Here is a 20,909-nt window from a genome sequence, read left to right on the forward strand (position 1 = left end):
ATGACCTTATTTGTTCATGAGGCAAATCTTGGACAAGAAATTTTTCATTTTTAGAAGCGATTTTGGGGGTTTCTCTCAGATACATTGCCATAGATGATGATAAATTTGAAATAATTGGAAATTAAATGTTTGGCTGCTGCATATGTTTAAATCAAGTTGTCCATATATGGAAGTGCTGTGATGATGAAATTGGCAATTCTTGTATAAAAATGCATTGGGATAGTCTCAGTTGAAACTTCAATGACATTGGTGTACAGTGTACATGCATTGCAAATTTAGTCAAGAAAGTGAAGCCACAGGTCAGAATGAGGGAGCGTTTCTATGTTTTAAAAGTTGAATATGTAACCCCCTATTTTTGCCAAATATAATTGCCTTCACAGGTGAAGAATGGTGACACTATTCCATCTGCAATTCTCCCTCGTCAACCAAAATCCATTCAGACTCCAACGAAACAACAAAACACAGAAAAAGAGGAAATGGAGCAGCGTGCACTGCTGAAAGTCCAGTCTAGTCTGCTTGGGATTCTGAGTAAGACATTAGCAGCTGTTCGACACTTTACCCCAGATCTCTCCCAGATACTGCTAGACCAGGTAAATAACTGTTGCCTAAGAATTCCTGCAATAAACATAGCTGATTATTAAAAGCAAAAATAGTTTGATGCTGTTTGTTACTGAAATTTCCAGTGTGATGCCTCACTAGTATAATATACTGGAATCATGGTCCATATAAATTTATAAATTTTCCATGCCTTTCTTGGCAGCATGGTCATGAAATGCACAGTCTTATGAATAGGACTTTGTGTGGGAATGAAGTCTATTAAGTATTAGGCATTGAAATCACTTACACTGGTAAACTACACAAGTAGTTTATTTGATGACCTGATGGTATTATTGCTAGGCTATTAAACCAGAAGCTCAGCTCATGATCTGGGGACCTGGGTTTGAATTCCACTATTGTCAGTTGCAATTTGAATTCAATAAAGTTAAGAACCTACTGATGACCATGAAAACATTGTTGATCATCAAAAACCCTCCTCTGACTCGTTAATGTCCTGTACAGAAGGAAATCTGCCATTCTCAACCAGTCTGGTCTACGTGTGATTGACTCTCAACTGCCCTATAAGATGGCCTAGCAAGCCATTCAGTTCAAGGGCTGCGAGGGACGGACAATAAGCGCTGGCCACCCAGCAATGTCCATATCGCACGAGTGAATACCAAAGAGTTAGCAGCTCATCTATTATATTGAAGCATATGTATGGGCATTTGGACTGAAAAGAATCATTCTGCTGGAATCTCACCTACTGGTGCCATGACTCTGTTTGCCAAATACATAATGTAGAAGAATGCTAATGAACACCTTTCCTTCTTTCCTTTGTATATAATGTTGTTTTATTTGTATAGTCCCTGGATCTGGCTGAATATGATATGCTTTTTGTCCTGAGCTTTACGACTCCGGCATTTGATTCTGATGTTGCTCCGTCATTTGGTACTCTACTAGCAACTGTGAACGTTGTCTTGAACATGCAGGGAGAGGTAAGATTTTGAAGTGTCATGACCTTAATATGACAATCCAATGACACATGAATCAGTGGCTGAAAGTTTGGACTACAAATATTCAGTTTTTTTTATTTTATTTTACATTTTGCATTTTATCTTCAGAGGTTCCAGCTGCTTTCTCAGAGTAATGAATGCATTCAGCTGTGTCTAATTTTCTGCATTATCAAATCAGTGACACTTGTTAGAGTACAGTTCCCCAAACTCTGGCAATTTTCCAGTATGTCGTGATCATTTTTCTTTTGTGAGCCTTGACCGTGACCATTAGTTTGAATGAGACTGCCAGATATTCTTAATGCAATTTCAAAATTTCAGCAAAGCTTACTTGGAGAGAGTCAAACTGTAATGCCAACATTACTATCCTGTCAAGATCTGATAAGTCAGTACAGCTTGGGGATCTAATGCATGTTGTTCATTTGAATGCCTTAAACCATCAGGAAATCTCAAGAGTGAGCTATGTTCAGATGTTTAAACTGTTCCAGCCTTTTAATGTAAAAGAAATGCATTGTCAACTTACTCATGGCGATTAGTTGCTTATAGGATTAAGTATCTATTCCGTATGTATGATATAAAATTTATACAAGCTGCTGGACATAGTAACAAAGGAGGAAAAGCATTTTAGGGATTTATATTCATTTCCTGCCAGAGCTATTTATGGTCTAATTTACGTCAGGATCTACCTCAAAAATTGCCTTTAGTTGATTTCAGGATTTATCTGTGTAGCAATTAGATATCTTGGCCTTAAATATACACCAATAATGGATCCAAATTACTGGAATAGTAAATTGTATATTATGTGGGACACTGATTTTGTATTTTGTCCAAAGATGTTCTATCCTATGCTATGAGCAATGTTGTGGCATTTGTGTTAGTTTAATATTGTAACTGCACCTCTAAGATTTGACTGTACCTACTCTGCTCATCACAAACCATTCTTCAATTTAACTTATCAAAAGTTTCTTGCGCACCCTTGTAGAATATTATGTGAATGGCAATTGGAAGACTAGGAGACACATAACTATTTTTATCCTTTGTTTCAAAACTATAGTAACCATGGAACAATTTCAGGAAGAGCTCACCTTTTCAAATTTTTTTACATTGTTTACACCTATGTTTGTTTCTGAGAGCACCTGTAGCAACAATCAGTTTCTTGTGATTTTTAGATAAAATGCATAATTGAGAAATATCATTTTATTTTCCCCGTAGACTCTTTGAGATTAATAAATTGAAGCTTCACTTCATCTGGAAACCCCAGAAATAGGAATGGATGCAATGTTGCCGCTTCTAATGGTTATCCATTGACCTCTGCTGGCACATCTGTGACTCAAGAATGTTCTGAATTTTTAAACGATTGTTTAAGCCCTTCCTGAATGGTCTGTTCAAATTGGCTTATGAAGGATGATCAGCTGAGTGAGTTACCAGAAGGCACCCACCACAAATAGAACTTAAAGGAACGGAAAACCTAAATACACAGGCTTACAAATAGCAAATATATGCACACTAATATTTTCATTGTCTTGGATTGGAAGATGGCATGCATGCTATACTTCTGCATCTAAAATGCTTTTCATTTTTTGTAGATCGATAAGAAGAAGGAGCCCGTATCTTTGAATGTGGGACCACTGACTTCAACTGAAGAGGCAAAGTCATTAAAGTAAGTTTAAAAGGCAAGACTCTTGCATTTTAGCTTAGACTGCAATCTCGTGAAACAGTTCACTGCCAGCTGCAGTATCTCATCAGCATTGAATGAAGTTTGTTTGGGTGATAGACTATTAGAAAAACAAACACAGTTAATTCAGTCTATGTGGGAACAAACTATGAAACAATTTGCCATGAAATTTGGCATTCTACTTTGGGAAAATCTGAGACGAGCAGTGTATAAATCAGACTCCAAGCATTGGTTACAGCTGTCTATTGTATTCTTGTGTGTTGAGTTTATTGTTGACCTAGTATATATAAATATTATTGTCTGAATGATTATTCGAAGTACTGGTTATGAATTCATAGAATTCGAGTTGACCATGAATAAATAGTGATTGTCTGACAAATTAACTTTTTAAAAGATAGAGGTAGTACCAAATGACTAGTAAAATCACTTGTGTAACCATCTTCCCTTTCTCTTATGACGCAGACGTAATTTGCATATATTTCAGTAGTGGTATAAAATAGCTGCTAAATCCTTTATGCCAGAATGTAATGAACACTTCTGTCACACCAAGCTCTACCCTTTGAGCATTATAGAAAACTGTCCAGATGAGTAAGCAAGCACTGTGGGCACATCTTTACTCAGTAATTTTGTAAGCTTTTGTTACTGGCGCCTCTGTGATTTGGCCACTGACTTAAATAGAGGTACTGGTTGTCTAATATGCAAACTATTAGTTTGGATTTTTGAGAACAAAAGCTTTAAATTTGTCCTTAAGTATACACATTGCTGTCAAAGTGGAACTCGCTGTTTGAATTTGTGCAACTGAGTGTCTGCCTCGGTCTTCAGATGTCACTAAAAACTGCCTACATCTTGTAGATTAGAGTTGCATATAGACCAGATTAAACAGCAATGGCAATTTCCACGAACCTTTGGTTTTTTTTTTTACAACAATCCAGTATTTGTGCACATTTATTCTCGTGCTTTTTTTGTTCATGGCATGTGGCATTGCTGGATAGACCAATATTTATTGCCTCTCAACTTAAACACTGCAAATAAGAAACCTCAAGATTGAACTTCTGTCTTGGACTCATCAAGACTGAAGTACAAGAAATGCAATGCGATCATTCAATGAAGGGCAGTGGAGACCGCCAATCTCTGCTGCATTCCCGTAACAGTCCAACAAATCAGAGTTATCCTGCTTGTTTTGATTTTGATTAGTTAAGTAAAACTGTTCCTGTAGCATCATTAATCTAAGCATAGTCCAATCAATCGGCACCCTCTTATGCAGTGAGTTAGAGTCACAGAGCTGTAGGTCGTGGTGTCCCATGCCACCACTGCCACACGTTTGTCACTGGTTGAGGTTGTTGCAGGTTTGAACGATGCTATTGTATTGCTGTAATGCATCTTGTAGATACTGCAGTATCTCAATGGTGAAGAAAGTGAAATGTTGAATGTTGCAATCAAGTGGGCGATCTTGTCCTAGATTCTATCAAGCTGTTTGTGTTGTTGAAGCTTCATGCATTCAAACAAGTGGAGAATATTTCATAGTATGCTTATGGACAAGCACTGGGGAGGTTTAGATTAGATTAGATTAGATTAGATTAGATTACAGTGTGGAAACAGGCCCTTCGGCCCAACAAGTCCACACCGACCCGCCGAAGCGAAACCCACCCATACCCCTACATTTACCCCTTACCTAACACTACGGGCAATTTAGTATGGCCAATTCACCTAACCTGCACATCTTTGGACTGTGGGAGGAAACCGGAGCACCCGGAGGAAACCCACGCAGACACGGGGAGAACGTGCAAACTCCACACAGTCAGTCGCCTGAGTCGGGAATTGAACCCGGGTCTCTGGCGCTGCGAGGCAGCAGTGCTAACCACTGTGCCACCGTGCCGCCCTGAGGTCAGGAGTGAATTACTAAATTCATAGCGTATGACTTTCTCACGTGGTCACCATTCATGTGGCTGCTCCAGTTCAGTCTCTGTTCAATGGTAACCCCAACGATGTAGATAATAGGGGATTCAGTGATAGTAACACCATTGAACACCAAGGGCAATTGTTAGATTTTCTCCTGTTGGAGATGGTAATTGCCTAGCACTTGTGTGCTATGTTAATTGGCATTTATCAACCTAATCTGGGATGTTCCCCATGTCTTGCTGTCTCTGGATTTGGGCTGCTTCAATTCTGAGGAGTTGTGGATGTTGTTGGACAGTGCAGTCATCAGTTAACATTCCTGCTTCTGATCTTGTCATGGAGGTGACACAGGTGATGGTTGAGCTGAGAACGCCACCCCGAAAAGTTTCTTCTGTGATATCCTTGGACTTGCAGCAACTACAGCAAAGCTCCTTTTATGATAGAAGTTGGAGCTTTCCTCCCAATCTGACTCCCATTTTGTAGTGGCGGCTTGATGCTATAGTCAGTCAAATTGCATTGATGTCAAGGGCAGTCACACTTCTCTAACCTCTGGGTTTCAACATTTTTGATCATATTCTGAACAAAGTTGTAATGGGGTCAGGAGCAAGGTGGCCCTGACTGAACCTAAACTGAGCTACAGTTAAGTTGTTGAGCAAATCTGGCTTAATAGCACACTCAACCCTTTCCATCACTTTGCTGATTGAGACTTGACTGATAGTGTAGTAATTAGCTTTCTCTGGACATAACTTGGCAATTTTCCAGTTGGATGCCACTGTTGTAGCTGTATTGCATCAGGTTGGCTGCAATTGGGCTAGGTCTGGAATACTACTTCAGTACCATTGCTGGAATGTTATTTTATTTCAAATCTCACATTTTAGGATTTCTGGGTTCTGATATCAACAATAAATTTAGATAACCTTAAATGTGAACTATTTCAGATTGTTTAGTGGTCGTTTCTATTTAATGCATTCAGAATTATTTTTGAAGTAAATATTTTCACAAGGGATACTAATCTCTGCATTGTTCCAATTTTGTGTGTCATGGACTGTAGTAAACAATGCGGTATCTACTGATTCTATTTGGCATAGGTTCAGTGGTTAAGGCCCATTCCCAAGTGTTTGCATGTCTCCTTATAGCATCCTTTCTGCCTTTTCGTCTGAGGTCTGCATTTATTCTATGGGAATATGTTGGTTCATTTTTATAAACCTGTCATTGTAATAACTGGTTGGGGGAAGGGGGCATTATCAGCATAATCCACACCCAAGGGGAAAAAAAATCTAAAATACCCAAAGATGTAAACTGCATTGATGTTGGGAATTGGAAATGACAAAAGTTTTGATATGTGTGGTGACTGTATGATCTGCAATTCCTCAAGTCTTTCATATCGCAACTGGAGATTTTTTTTATTCTATTGCATTGCTGACTAAACTTACCATGAGTTAAATGTAATCATTTAGGAGGATTTATTTCCATCATGAGCTTGGAGAATTGTAAAGAGAAAATTCTTTGCAGTTCCCAGACCACACGTGTTGTATAGCTTTAAATTCTTGTCTAAGAGCCAAAGTTTTATGATCGAGGAGGGTAATTTAATACATACCAGCTGTTGTTTGGTTTATTACAAGGCTTATATTTGCTCAAAATTCAAATATCTGTCATTTACCTATGCTGTAATATTTTGTATGGTTTTTAACTAATATTTACAAAAAAAAAATCAGACCACCGTCCAAACTTTCAGCAGAATCACATGCTGGTAACTTTGAAGGAGCCTTGACTCAGTGATTGAACATTCAATCATATTGGAATGGTTTGAAACTCCATTCCAAAGACTGAAACATCAGCTTAAATTATGTGCTGAAATGTTGTACAGAGTTGAGAATGTAAGCTGCATCCCTGTGTGCTCTCAGGGCACCAGTTGAACAAGAATGGGGAAGTTTTCCAAGTCCAAGTTTTCATTTATCCTGTAACCAAGACTATACAAAACAGTGTAGTCTGAAGTGTCTGCTATGCTTTTCTATGAAGAATTTAGGCATATCTAAATGCATATTCTATACTTTCAAGGGTTAGTTGCCGTTCCTCAATAAATTATCTTTTAATCTATTACTTTGCAAATTTCTACCATTTTTCCAACTTGCTTTTCTAATAGTGTTCCGATCTCTTTAGTGACTAAATTCATGAAATTAAAGATGGCCTTAATAAATGCAAGTTCCATTTTTCCCTTCCCTAATTAAGCTAATCAAATCCTCTTGCACTGAAGGTCCCTTCTGACGTTCACAATGGAAAACTGTTTCTATGTGCTGATTTCACAAGCAGTCCGTTATCTGAAGGATCCATCTGTTCACTCACGTGACAAGCAGCGGATGAAGCAAGAATTAAGTTCAGAACTGGTAACTTTTCAGTTTTACACTGCTCTTAAATTGTTTAATAATTACAAGTAATACTGTGAGTTAGCCACTCTCTCAAAATGCAACTACCTTGATATCTAACTTGTTTCCTCATTTGAACACATTCTGAAAAGACTTAATAGGAAAAAACTTCACAAATTGTGATAAGGTACAGAGGAAAAATTGTAATTTCTTCCATTTACCAATGTTGGCAAGAGTTGGATACAAGTATAAATAAGATTCACCTTTATGTTCTCTTTTGCCAACATCTAAAGCAAATCAAAGCAGGAAAATATAGTGTGCATGCATGTGATAGATAGAATGTCCTATTCCCTCCATTTCTTGTTTTGAGTTTTTGTTTCCAATTCTGATCCTTATTCACACTTGTTTCTTTTAAGCATTTTATCTGTGGTCTTGAATGTTAATTATCAATTTACATAAAAAATACTTCTGCTGGAACCCAAATTGTATTGTGGAATTGGTGAGAGTTGAAATGTTCTCACATCAGAAATTTGTATAGCTGCTTTAATTTTATCACTGTGTTTATAGAAAATTTAAAGCCATACTGACAAATAAAATTGAGTTTATAGATGCATTATAATATAGTGGACATTAAAATATTTGTCATGTTATCAAAACTGAAAAGTGAATAATTTGGATACCTGAATGCAATTCTGCTGTTTATTCAGTATGGAGGTAAGTATAACAAAATCGATGTGTGTACTAGAAGGTCAAGCTGGCTTGTGTAATTTGGTCACAAATAATTTCCCATTGCTTATTAAACCTAGATTAAGTCTTCTGAGACTAAGGGGTCACACATTTAAGACAAATGAAGAAATTTCTACTGAGGGTTGTGAATCTGGAACTCTGATAGAATTTGTTGAGGCTGGATCATTAAGCACAACAACCTGGTGATATTAGTGCTGGACTGTCAATCCAGAGACCTGGGTAATGTTCTGGGAACCTATGATTGAATCCTGCCATTGCAGATGGTGGGATTTCAATTCAATTTAAAAAAACTTGAATTAAGACTTTAGTCCACTGTTGATTGTATGGAAAACTCATCTGGTTCCCTAATGTCCTTTTGGTAAGGAAACTGCCATCCTTACCTGGTCTAGCCTATATGACTCCAGACCCATATGTGGTTGACTCTTATTTCTCATCCATAATTGACTAGAGGGCAGTTAAATGTTGGTCTAGCCATCTTGTGACTGAATTTGATAAAAAGCAAATTCAAGGGAATCGGATTATGGGGAAAAGGCAGGAGGGTGGAGTTGAGGATTATCAGATCTCAATTTAATGGCAGAGCAGACTCAATGGGCTGAATGGCCTATGTCTTATGGTCATCTTTCAAGTGAACCTGGACTAAGGATCCATTTCTGGAATATTGATGTACAACTACAGATGAATAAATAAAGCACAATGTTTAGACAAAGAAATAAGCAACTTTGTATTAGAAAATATGCTAAAGAATAGTTTTATTTAAATTTGCTTAATGTCATATTTATTGTCTACTACTGTTTCAGAGTACAGTTTTGTCCAGTATTTCCCGTTATTCACGTCGTGGTACACCATGTTCCCCTGCTGCGGCCCTGCTGATGTCTCCTGCGAGCAAATCCACCTGCTCCGTATCCAAGTTGAGTCCTGACAATCAGGAACCGTTAATCCAGCTCGTCCAGGCCTTTGTTCGTCAGATCCAGAGATAGAATAGGATCAACCATTGTTAGACTTCAATGCTTTCTAGCTCTGGACTCCATACAACTTCATTTGCAGCAGTTTTTACTGACCAAAGCTCATGTGAATATCTCAGAATAGAACTTCAGCTACTTTAATTGAAAATGTTTATTTTTGGTGAACAGTTTTCAGCTGTACTAATTTCTCTCAAAGTTAAAGGATAGAATTACATTACAATTACAATCATGACAGCCTATTAGATAGAATAAATGGTAGCTGTTCCTAAACAATTGAAAATTTGTACAGTAGCATCTGCTGTTAGTTTTGTGACAGTAGAGATGCAGTTAAGTCATTTGAGACTTTCTCTTGTAGAACTGTAATGGAGGTGGTCAAGAAAAAAAATCATTCTGAAGGGATATCATGCTGTGTCACAGTAACATTTTTATAAAGTGTCTTTAATTCCAGTTTTATTACAAATGTGAAACATATTCATCAGTGAAAGCTGCCACAGAAACAACACTCCCTCGTTGGGTTTGTGTGTTACAAGCATCTCTGTTGAGACCCTGATCAAGAAATGTTTGAGTGGTTAGGAGTGCCATGACAGTTTACAGCTATTCTTTACTTTTATATACCACACAGTTCATTCTTTGGGCATTTTCTGTAGAACTAACCAGTGAATCTTAGATATGCATTTACAGCTGTTTTGTGTAAGTATTGTTCATTACTGGACATTTTCAGATTTGATTAGAGGAGCTACCTGAACAAAGAACTGGCAGTTCAAATAAGCAACATAAGCTCTTGTAGAGGAAATCAAAACTATTTTAACAACTTATGTAAATCAGCAGAAACATTTTGATTTTGACCAGATGCACTCATTTTTACTTGAGAGATTTTGCAATAACTCGTGGCAGCATTGTGTGACTGTTCTGTCAGAAGTCACAGGGGTAGGGGAGGAGCTAATTTCCTCAGGCTGTAAAGTGACCATGGCATGCAGACCACAACTTTATACTAGTGCTTTCTTCAGTGAAGAAAACAACTTTTTTCTAGAGGCCTTCTCCAATAGTAGCTAATAATTTTAAAAAGCTTAACAGATTTCCTGATGCAGACAATTTTACAACTCAAATATTCAACCTGGGTCCAAGTTTTGCCAAATAGACTGGCCATCTCATTGTCCTTGATGGCAGGGAATTTTTTGAGACCGATAGAGTGATGAAAGAAATTTTTAAGTAAATTTCAACAATTATGGCCACTAATTTATTATTAAACCAAATCATAGAATAGGATTCTCGAACACTGGTTTGAAAGGTGTATTCTGGTAATAAAGATACTAAATTTAACAAGAAACAACCATTTGTCGTTAACATCAGTGAAATTTTGAATCCTGTTAGATAAAGTTTAGACTTTTTGGTCACTAACTGCCCCAATAATTGTAATAGACACAAGCAACTTAATTGAATGATTCATCTTGCAGTCACTTTATGAAACTGCAATTCATTTGTAACTTGTTGGGACAATTGTTTAATTCTAGCCTTGTACAATGTTCATCTACCTTTCTGTGATGGTTTTACAGTTTTTAAAGCTTTTAAAAAGCTGAAGAATAAACTTAATCTTGTAATGGTTCCTGATTTTTTTTCTGGTCTGATCAAATAACATCTACATTTTTACTTGGGTTAAACGCTCTTGTATGTGCTCACATACTGCTGTCATAATTCTACCTGATGAATGAATGCTCAGTTCCACCTGATGTCAAATATTATGACAATTTGGCACATGGTGGGATTTCATCAGAACTACTCAGATGACTGCAAGTTAATTCCTTCATAGCATTTTGTGTTTTTTTTAAACTTACTGCAACACCAAAGCTTGGCAAAATAAATTGCACTTCAATTAAATTTAAATCACTTCCTTACTTTATCTTCTGCATCCAATACCCTGCCTTCTCAAGTTGTAATTATGATTTGCTTATGCCAGTACTACTAATATAGTTCTTCCTTCATTGCAAATAACAGCCTTGAGCTTGGGCAATCAGGATGCTGAGCGCTCATTTATTTTAATAACTCTGCAACTTGAACAGAGCTGCCATTTCATGTGACAACTGAAGGACCTTAAAAAAAGTACTTTTTCTCAATTATTGCAAATCATGTTTCAATTATTTAATATCATTTTGTTTGGCTGTAAGGAACATTCCTAACAAATGTGCATATACATGTTTTAGTTTTACTGTACTATTACTGCATTGAAGTTTTCAAATGTTATATTTAAAAAGAGCGAGCAATTTTCCAGAATCTAAATTGCGGTTGTTCTTGTTCCAACTTCATAAAGGAAAATAAATGAGGGATTTTTTCCAAAACAAACTTTATGCAAAGTCAATTGACTTTTGTACAGAAATAGTAATTTAGAAGTACTGTGAAAAAGTGCAATATAACCACTGTAGGGACAGTATGGTATGGTGGCTCAGTGGTTAGCACTGCTGCCTCACAGCACCAGGGACCCAGGTTCAATTCCCACCTTGGACAACTGTCTGGAGTTTGCACATTCTCTCCATGGCTGCGTGGGTTTCCTCCCACAGTCCAAAGATGTGCAGGTTAGGTGAACTGGCCATAGGTGTTAGGTGGATGAATCAGGGGTAAATGTAGGGGAATGGGTCTGGGTGGGTTGCTCTTCGGAGGGTCAGTGTGGACTGGTTGGGCTGAAGGCCCGGTTTCCATACTGTAGGGAATCTAATCTAATTTAACTATTTATGTTGAAGCAGTAAAGTTGGTCTGAACTGAGTCTTTTTTCCAGACAGTTCATTACATTGGATAGCTTCATTGTTATCCAGTTTGTAAGTAGTATTTTTAAATTCATCTTTTAAGTAATTTGTAGTCAGGTAAACAAGTCACTAGGATAAAGATAAAGGGTAGGGCATTTTTTTTCCCTCCGAAAATGGAGGGGTGACCTTAGATGTTTATAAAACCATAGCCAAGGTCTTTTTCCCCCACTGTCGAAGAGTCCAAAACTACAGGGCATAACTTTAAGGTAAGAGGGAAAAGATTTAAGAGGTTGGTGCATAAATGGAAGAAGTGGTAGAGGCAGGTACAATTGCAACATTTAATAGGCACCTGGGTGGGTGTACCAAATAGGAAAAGTTTAAATTGGATTAGATTAGTTTAGGATGTCTGTTTGGCATGGATGAGTTGGACCAAAGGCTTAGGTTTCACAACTACCTTATTTAACAGTATATTCATTGTATATGAAGCAAGCTTACTGTTTTTTTTCTTCTTGCAATAAAAGTAATTAAGAGTTTAATGTCTATGATCAGATCTGTTTTTTTTTCAGACTAATATAGGGAACTTCAACTTGCATCTGGACTGAGTAGTGCTTTCATATCTAGAAGTGACATTGACATGTACTTTATACATTCAGCTAACTGGTCTCTGCATTTATGCATCATATCACCTTGATCACTCTTTTGGTGATTTAGTTAAACTTCTTGAATTACTATATTAGATGACTTAATTTTAAAGCTTCTTCATTCCTACCTTAATATGATTTTTAGTAATTCTTCAAACCTGTGGTGAAATGACATACTTTTGATATGCTTTAGAAAATGGAGCTAAGTTGAAGTGAGCAGAAGGACACAGGATTGAACATTTTAAAAATCACACCACCAGGTTGTGGAGTTAGTGCTTCCAATTAAACCTGTTGGACTGTATCCTGGTGGTGTGATTTTTAAACTTTGTAACCCCAGTCCAACACCAGCATCTCCAAATCAGGATTGAAAATGACATTGATTCACCTATTTTGCACATTTAGGTAATTTGCTGAATGGCATGTGCTACTTGACACTTTTTTTGAATCTTTTCCATTGCCTTTATTGAAATCTTGTGTTGAAGCATCATATCAGGAGATATTCCTAGTCAAAAATGTTATGGAAAGAGTTTACCTTAAGGAACAATGCTGGAGGACCAGCACAATTCTAATATTTATGTATCTCTCTTCCCAAACTACAATGACAATCTGCTGCTTATGCACTCTGAAAAGAAGAGGCACCATGTTCCCACCGACTTTGATTGTCACTTTTAATCTGCAGTCTGCTGCATGCACTGTAAACATGAATGTTAATCTTTATTTGTATAAAAAGTTACACATTTGAAATGGTTGCAGGAACATGACATTTTAGAATATACAATTAAGTACTCAAGCAAAGATGAGGCCGACATAGGCAGTGTTAGGCTGTGGCTCAGAGAACTTCTGAAATAATTAGGGCACTTTCACAACTTAACTTAAGCATTCAGGGTAAAATCAGAAATTAGTATGATACCATTTCAAATAATAATTTCAGTTTAAACTGTCTCATTGTGATTTTGAATTTGCATAGTCTAACTAGGACCCACACTTAGACTAAGCAGCCTCCTGTCTGTGGTCAGAGACAACCAATTTAAAAATAACATTTACTTAATTACCAACTAACATGGACAAATCGATGCCATTCACATTAGCTTCCCAACTGGACATGATCCTTTTAAGTATAATTATTAAAGTGACCTATTCCTGTGTCAAATTGTAGCTGGTGCAAGTTTACACCATAAAAACAACGTAAGGTGCTTCAATAAAGGTCTCAGTGGGTGGCCTTGTGTGGAAATGTCCTGAACTCCCTTTCATTAAAAACTGAAGAAAAAAAACAAAAAATGATTCAGGGGTTACTTTTTTTAATATTATGTACATATATAAAATGAAGTATATACACAATGATGTATTTACTGAAGTTACTATTTAAAATGCGCAAAAGTACTATTCAAACTGGTTCCAACATTTAACAAAAGTTAATGGATATTTTTCTACATTGTTGAGAATCCAGTGAGTCACCACAATAGTTAACTTCAGATTTAACACAATTTACGTTCTAAGTGCATTGTGCTTACTATTTAGCAAGATAGTTTGAATCAATTCCATCTCTTTTGTATAATGCACTTCAACTATGAAATTTCAACTTTTGATTGAAATGATCAATAGGTAAACCACTAGGCCAACACAACTCTGTCAAATAATCAGTTGATTGCTAGACTAAGTGGTTCCGATTTTAAAGGAGCTCATCAAGCTTCTATATCAAAGAAACATTACATTCAACTGAAGTTTATAATGCTGTATCTTATGTAATTTAACACCATTATGCTCCCAAAAAGAACTCATATGCTTTAACATTCAGATAACTAAGAGCTTTTTTAAAAGGCTCTTGCTGTAAATTTAAATTATGTTTAAGGGTAGATTCACTAAGAGTATGGTTAATTCTACACTGCTATGAATAAAAGACCTGCTCATAAGCACAATTCACTCAAGATAGGCCAAAGTGGATCATAGTGTCCTGTTATTGGCTGCTGCACAAAGTTGGAAGCCCAATACAGGTAAAAACAAAAATATATTCTTTTAGCTGCTATGCTAATTTAAAAAATTCAAAAACTTGTGTCTATGCGATGCAAGAACTCAAACAGTCCAAAATGCCTGCAGTTTCTTTAACGCAGCAAACTATAATATAATTTGAATAATTTTCCATAGGAAATACCTTTATCTGACTGGACAGAAGAAATTTTTAAAAATGCATATGGAGTTTGTTGCTTAGTTATTCTGAGAAAAGCAGAATTTAAACACCTACCTCAGCTATCATTTGAACTCGGCTCAACAGGATGACGTCACTTCTTTCAAGGCTACAAAATGAAGCATTGTGTAGTATCTCTTTGGAAAGGAGACATTGGGAGAGCTAGACTTCAAATATTAACCTGTTCTGCTCATAAATCAATGAAAACAGCTCCAAAACAGTACCAAAAATCCTCGGTTTACAACTCAAAAGTCATGAATCTGCATTTAATTATGTTCCTGACCAAGTCAGATTTGAGTCAATGCACTCTTTCATAAAATGAACAAGGGCAGCAGGGTATCCAAATATATTAGAGCGGGAGATGTAGACTGTCCCTTTAAGTTGGAAGTTTGGACTTCCAAAACAAACATTACAGGTACAAATATGCACCTTTGCATTATTTTTATGAGCACATGATCAAAATTATTTCATCTTTCAAGCAGTAAATACCATGAAATGATTTTGCTGATCAGTGATAATTTTATGTATGTGCAAACTCTAGCTTAAAATAGTGCACTGGTACAGCTGGGAATTTGAAACAGCAGGATTCCGTGATTTAATCATGTATAAGCATCGTTAACATGAATATGACTATAAGGAGAAATACCTGCTTGTCCTATATGGGTGTGTACAGGGAGCCAGGATTAATGTTAGACTAATCTTAGTAATGGCCTTAACGTTTGCTCTGAGTGCATCACTGGATGAACAAATATCTTGGCAGAGTGTAATGTCTTAAAATAATAAAATTCCAATGACCAAGCTGGAAAACCTGCATCATCACATTAGTGCATCAAAAGGTGATGGATCATCACCCTAAATTAAATCAGTTTTGTCCTCCATCACCAGGAGACAGAGGGAGGTGGTGAAGGATTGTTTTTCAGATTGGATGCCTGTGATCAACACTGTTTCACAGGGATTGGTACTGGGTCCACTTTTGTTTGTCATTTATAGAAATTATTTGGATAAAAACATAGGAGGCATTGTGAGCAAGTTCGTGGATGACACCAAAATTAGTGGCATAGTGGACAGTGAAGATGGCTGTCTAAGAGATCTTAACAAAAGGGCTGAGTGGTAGATGGTTCAATTTGGATAAATATGAGGTATTGTATTTTGGTAAACTAAACAAGGGCAGGACTTGTACAGTTAATGGTAGGGCCCTGGGTAGTGTTGTAGAACAGAGTGACCTAGGAGCTCAGGAACATAATTCCTTGAAATTTACGTCACAGGTCGACAGGGTAGTTAAGGCAGCAGTGTTTAGCACACTTGCCTTCATTGCTCAGACCTTTAAGTATGGAGTTGGGCATTGTATGGAGGTTGTATAGGATGTTGATGAGGTCTCTTCTGGAGTACTATGTGCAGTACTGCTCAGGAAGGATATTATTAAATTGGAGAGGGTTCAGAAAATATTTTACCAGGATGTTGCTGGAAATGGAGGGTGTGACTTTTTTTTCAGTAGCTAAGCAGGAGGTTGAAGGGCGACCTTACAGAGGTTCATAAAGTCATGAGGAGTATAGGTAAGGTGAATGGCAGGTGTCTTTTCCTGGGGGGCAGGGGAGAAGGGGGAAAGAGTTCAAAACCAGGGGGCATATTTTTAAAGTGAAAAGAGAAAGTTTTAAAAAGGACTGAAGGGCACCTTTGTTCATAGAGTGTTTGGTGTGTGGAATGAACTGTAAGTGGTGGATATAGGTATTGTAACAATGTTTAAAAGACGTGTACAAGAATAGTAAGAGTTTGGAGGGGAATGGGTCAAACACAGACAAGTGGTATTAGCTTAATTTGGGATTACAATTGGTGTGGACTAGCTGGATCGATGGGTCTGTTTTTATGCTGTATGAGTCTATGACTATGTTAGGTGTGTTCATGACCAGGTGTCGAATATCAGGAATGAATTACAGTTGTTAGCAGATGAAGTGTTTAGGTTATGAAATGTAAACTGATATGAACAAGACCAATATTATGAAAGTTACTAGTAATGCAGGTAAAAGTAAGTAGCTTAATAAAAAGATTTTTAAAATTCTTCTATTGGGTGAAAGCATCACTGGCACAATCAGCAATTGTGGCCCATTGCTAACTGCCCTCAAGTTAGATGAAGAAATACAACTTAAATAAGGAGGGTGCATAAAGAGAGCAGCTTGCCATATCGAACATCTAAGATTCAAGGGAAAAACTGGCACCTAACAGAAGATACTGTTGAAACTACTAAGAAAAGATCTGCAGGAAAAGAAAACAACTTGAATAAGAGGAAGCAATTTAAGGATACATCTAGACCACCTCGAAACTGGAGATTTAAATGAAGAAAAGCATAATAAAGTATTTTGGAGGAAGAAGAATAGCATCTTAACTTTTCTGAGAAAGACCAGTAAGGTGATGGTTAAATGTGTGGTGCAAATTGATTGACATTACCTGCTGCAGTGCTCTAACTTCATGTTATTGCAATCTGAAGTACAGTTTATATGTGCCAAGCATTTAGAGATTGATTTTGTTTGGCGATTTTTTCCATGGCTGCAGATAAACCATCTCAGTAGAACTTCTTTCTCTGATGAACATAATCTATGATTAGAATTTCATTAGAAAATCCCAGAAACCCAAAACTTCAATTTCTGTTGGTCTAGGATTAAAACTTATTAAATTCAGGACACCTAGCAGATCTAAAAGTAAGTTGAATTCTAGAAATTGTTTCAAAACTTTGTTATCCACTTACAATACTGACAAGGAAACAAAGACTTAAATTATTTAACTTAAGATTTAAAATGTCCAGTGAATTAAGTCAGCAAACCAGACTGGATTTCTGCAACTGCAGCCAATTGTTTGAATTAAGATTAGAAATGTCCATATACTAGTTTCCTCACTGATATGCTAAGTATAAAGAAATATTCAGTCTAACTAGAAATCATACCCAAAATTTAATTCTGATGCCCAATTATGTCAGTTACAATACAGTTTTCCAATGCTGTAGGATACAAACCACTGATAATCTGATAATTGTGAAATAAGTTTCCTCAAAATAGAATTATGCTTTATCTAATAATTTAGTATAAACAGTAATTAACATCCAAGTTTAAAACTGCCCAATGTCTTATTTTGATCACCTATAACAAACTTTAAAACACCATAAAGTTATTGCTGCTAGCTCAGCAGATGGAGGCCAAAATATGACTGTTTTGGACAACCTGGGGCACATATGCAGTTCAAGTGTTAAGATGTTCTTTAAATTTAACAAACCTCTTAACTGATAATCCAATCTGGCCACACTAGGTGGACACGTTTTTAATGTATGCAGTAACTGCCTTACCCACTATCAGCTTGCCATCATTTTGTAAAGAAACCAATTCTGAAATCAAATCTATTCCAAACCAATGTCAAGCTTGCTTACTCAGTTCATTTTCGGCTGTTATAGTTTAGCAAGTAGAGTGAAAGGAAACCTTTTGGGCATGTATTAAAAGTAAGGGATATTCTTTTTCATTTAAATCAAAGGGACAGAAATTCTATTATATTACTCTGTGGATGTGACTTGACATAAAAACCTCTTCACGCTTTCGCAATTCTGAACAAGTTAATGGACGTAATGTGTGCGTACAAATCAAACCATTACTCCATGTCTACTACCAGGTATCACAAGTCCTGCATGCATCTGAAGTTAAAATTGGCAGCACAACAAAAAGGAGATCAGAACTTAAGAATATGAAGTTGAGAGACTGGATTTAACCACTTTACCAGGCCAGTGTTCATAGAGATGTACAGCATGGAAACAGACCCTTCAGTCCAACCTGTCCATGCCGACTAGATATCCCAACCCAATCTAGTCCCACCTGCCAGCACCCGGCCCATATCCCTTCAAACCCTTCCTATTCATGTTACAAGAGTTCTTCCTATGCTAAATTCAATATTCATAACTTGACTACATTATACTACATTTGAAATTTCTCAAACAATGCACCAGGATGAGAAGAAAGTTGAAACTAAAACTGGATATTGTAGGACTATTTAAACCGATTCTTGTATGCATCACTTGCTTAATTCATTCATCAAATATGCTCTTGGTTTGTTCTATCCTGGAAACTGAGCCATCTGCTGGAGAATAGGGACAGCGATGAAAAGTGCTGAAACTTAATTGAGAGTCTGCAGTAAAACACCTCCTTCTGAGAAAACCAAGAATGTTAACATTTGACATTAATACATTTCAGGGCATCCACACACATCTTGAACAACTATAAAGTGTTTTCTCACTATTTTAAGCCTACGCTGGTGAAAGAGTTAAAACAAACACTGCTGACTTCTTAAACTAATTGAATAATTTAGATTACACGGAAAATAATCATTATGAACATCAGCACATTATCTGAAAGAATGTGTTATCTCTTATGTTAGGGTCACTTTACATTCACCCAAGTACAGGCAGGGATTTCAGGTCAAACAAATAATCATTGCCAACTTATCAAAAACAGTATCAGATTCCCTTTTTAGGTGTGCAGACTTAGATAAGATTAATAACCTGAATGTGTCCTAAAAACCTAAAGCAGCAAGGGCACCACTCTACCCAGCAGCATCTATCAGTCACAAGTTAATATGAAGACCTGGCATACACAGGTGAATTCACTGACTACTTGATGAGTTGAACTGTCAAACTCAGCAGGCAACCCATTGCTTCGCAAAGTTAATTTGTCAGCTATGTACAGAAACCTCCAGTTTCAACTTCAGAATATTCTCCCATTACTGAAAAATGATTGACTGCAGCTTAATTATCAACAGTAAACAAAAAAAGACAGTCCTTTCAAAAACAAATTCTGCTTAACATTTTAAAATTCCACAGCGCATAGTCCATGCACAAAATATACAACCACATATGTTAACACCTTACAAAAGTCTGTTAAGTGAGGATGTTGAACAATGGTTAAGAGCAATCCCAGTCCTTTCAGTACCAGCCTGGCTAAAACACTTCTTCCAGTCTCTATGTACAATTGGTTTATTTTTTTCCATCAAATCATCCATTACTGGCATCCAGCATTACTCATGCAAAAAAAACCCAACACAGCACATCAACTTAGCATTCTGGTATTTACAGTGAGCCAGTCTTTCTCCTACAGTACAAAATAATATTTTAAGGTTTCCTGTGCAATTGTTAGTACCACTAGCTGTTACTCTATAAACAGAAGTCCACAACCAGTAAGTGAACCATCGTACCTTCGTACCTAACAATGTCAAACAGTCTCTAAAGCAGAGTCTAGATGCAGACCACATTTGGCCAATTAAAAAGTGAGCTGTATGGATGGGTCCACCATAGGACACTCAAAACCAGCTTGGCACGGGTGGTAGGAAAGGAAATTGAATGCAGGCAATGGCATAAAATCTGGGACATTTCCCAAGAGTATTGCCACCTGTTCTAAATCTGGTTTAAAACAAATCTCTGAAGGTGAAGCATGAACTGACTTCTGCAGCTCAGGTAAATAAAGTAATTTAGTGGGGTTCATTAGCTGCCATCTAAGGTTTAGTTTTCACCGTTGAAATCTAAGTTTTCTCTTCACGCTCTGTTTTCCGTCGCTGAATGTTGCGTGGTTTGATTTTTAATGACAGTTCCCACAGTGCTTCCTCTGCGAGGTGGTCACTGAAGTCATTGAAGAATATAACAATATCATCAATGCGCTTTAGTTCATAATGACTGGAAAAAAAAACAAAAGTTATCTTCAATATCAGAACCTTAAATTGTATTACACATTGAGGGACAGGGCAAAGGGAAATTGGAAGACTATGACATTAAAAATGCACGCCTTTCTGAAGGTACCTACAATCTAAAATTAACACTAGAGCCTATTCATGAAATGCAGTAAGTCAAAAATCACACGACATTGGGTTATAGTCCACAAGTTTATTTGAGAACGCAAGCTTTCAGAGCCCCTGCTTCTTCTGCACTAGCTGCCTGAGGAAGCTTGCCATCTCAAATAAATATGTTGGACTATAATCTGGTGTCTTGTGATTTTTGACTTTGTCCACCCCTGTCCAACACTGGCACCTGCAAATCATGAAATGCAGTACAGAGATTTTTCTCTTAGCCAGGCAGCCTGGGAGATCACAAAATATAACAATTTTTCCCACAGATAGAATGCAAGTTATATTAGCCTGTGATA

General features: G+C 36.9%; 2 protein-coding genes across 10 annotated transcripts in view; one reads left to right on the forward strand and one right to left on the reverse strand.

The window, feature by feature from the left end:
* The window catches only part of nup188 (nucleoporin 188), a 100,690-nt gene extending 88,229 nt beyond the window's left edge, over positions 1-12,461 (forward strand). Inside the window, exons 41-45 of the mRNA XM_043720361.2 lie at positions 381-590; positions 1,401-1,532; positions 3,134-3,207; positions 7,373-7,502; positions 9,026-12,461. Of these exons, the coding sequence (XP_043576296.1) occupies positions 381-590; positions 1,401-1,532; positions 3,134-3,207; positions 7,373-7,502; positions 9,026-9,205 (726 nt within the window). The 3' untranslated portion in view covers positions 9,206-12,461. The remainder of the gene's footprint in view (positions 1-380; positions 591-1,400; positions 1,533-3,133; positions 3,208-7,372; positions 7,503-9,025) is intronic.
* Positions 12,462-13,256: 795 nt separating this feature from the next.
* rapgef1b (Rap guanine nucleotide exchange factor (GEF) 1b) overlaps positions 13,257-20,909 on the reverse strand; it is a 249,885-nt gene continuing 242,232 nt past the window's right edge. For all 9 annotated transcript variants that reach the window (XM_087998349.1, XM_087998343.1, XM_087998342.1 and 6 more), the window contains one exon: positions 13,257-20,443. In XM_087998349.1, coding sequence (XP_087854475.1) covers positions 20,293-20,443 — 151 coding nt within the window. In that variant the 3' untranslated portion in view covers positions 13,257-20,292. The remainder of the gene's footprint in view (positions 20,444-20,909) is intronic.

The sequence above is a fragment of the Chiloscyllium plagiosum genome, unplaced genomic scaffold (genome assembly GCF_037043375.1).
Source record: "Chiloscyllium plagiosum isolate Xiang-an unplaced genomic scaffold, Cpla_swu_hap1 HiC_scaffold_21, whole genome shotgun sequence".
Classification (NCBI taxonomy): Eukaryota; Metazoa; Chordata; class Chondrichthyes; order Orectolobiformes; family Hemiscylliidae; genus Chiloscyllium; species Chiloscyllium plagiosum.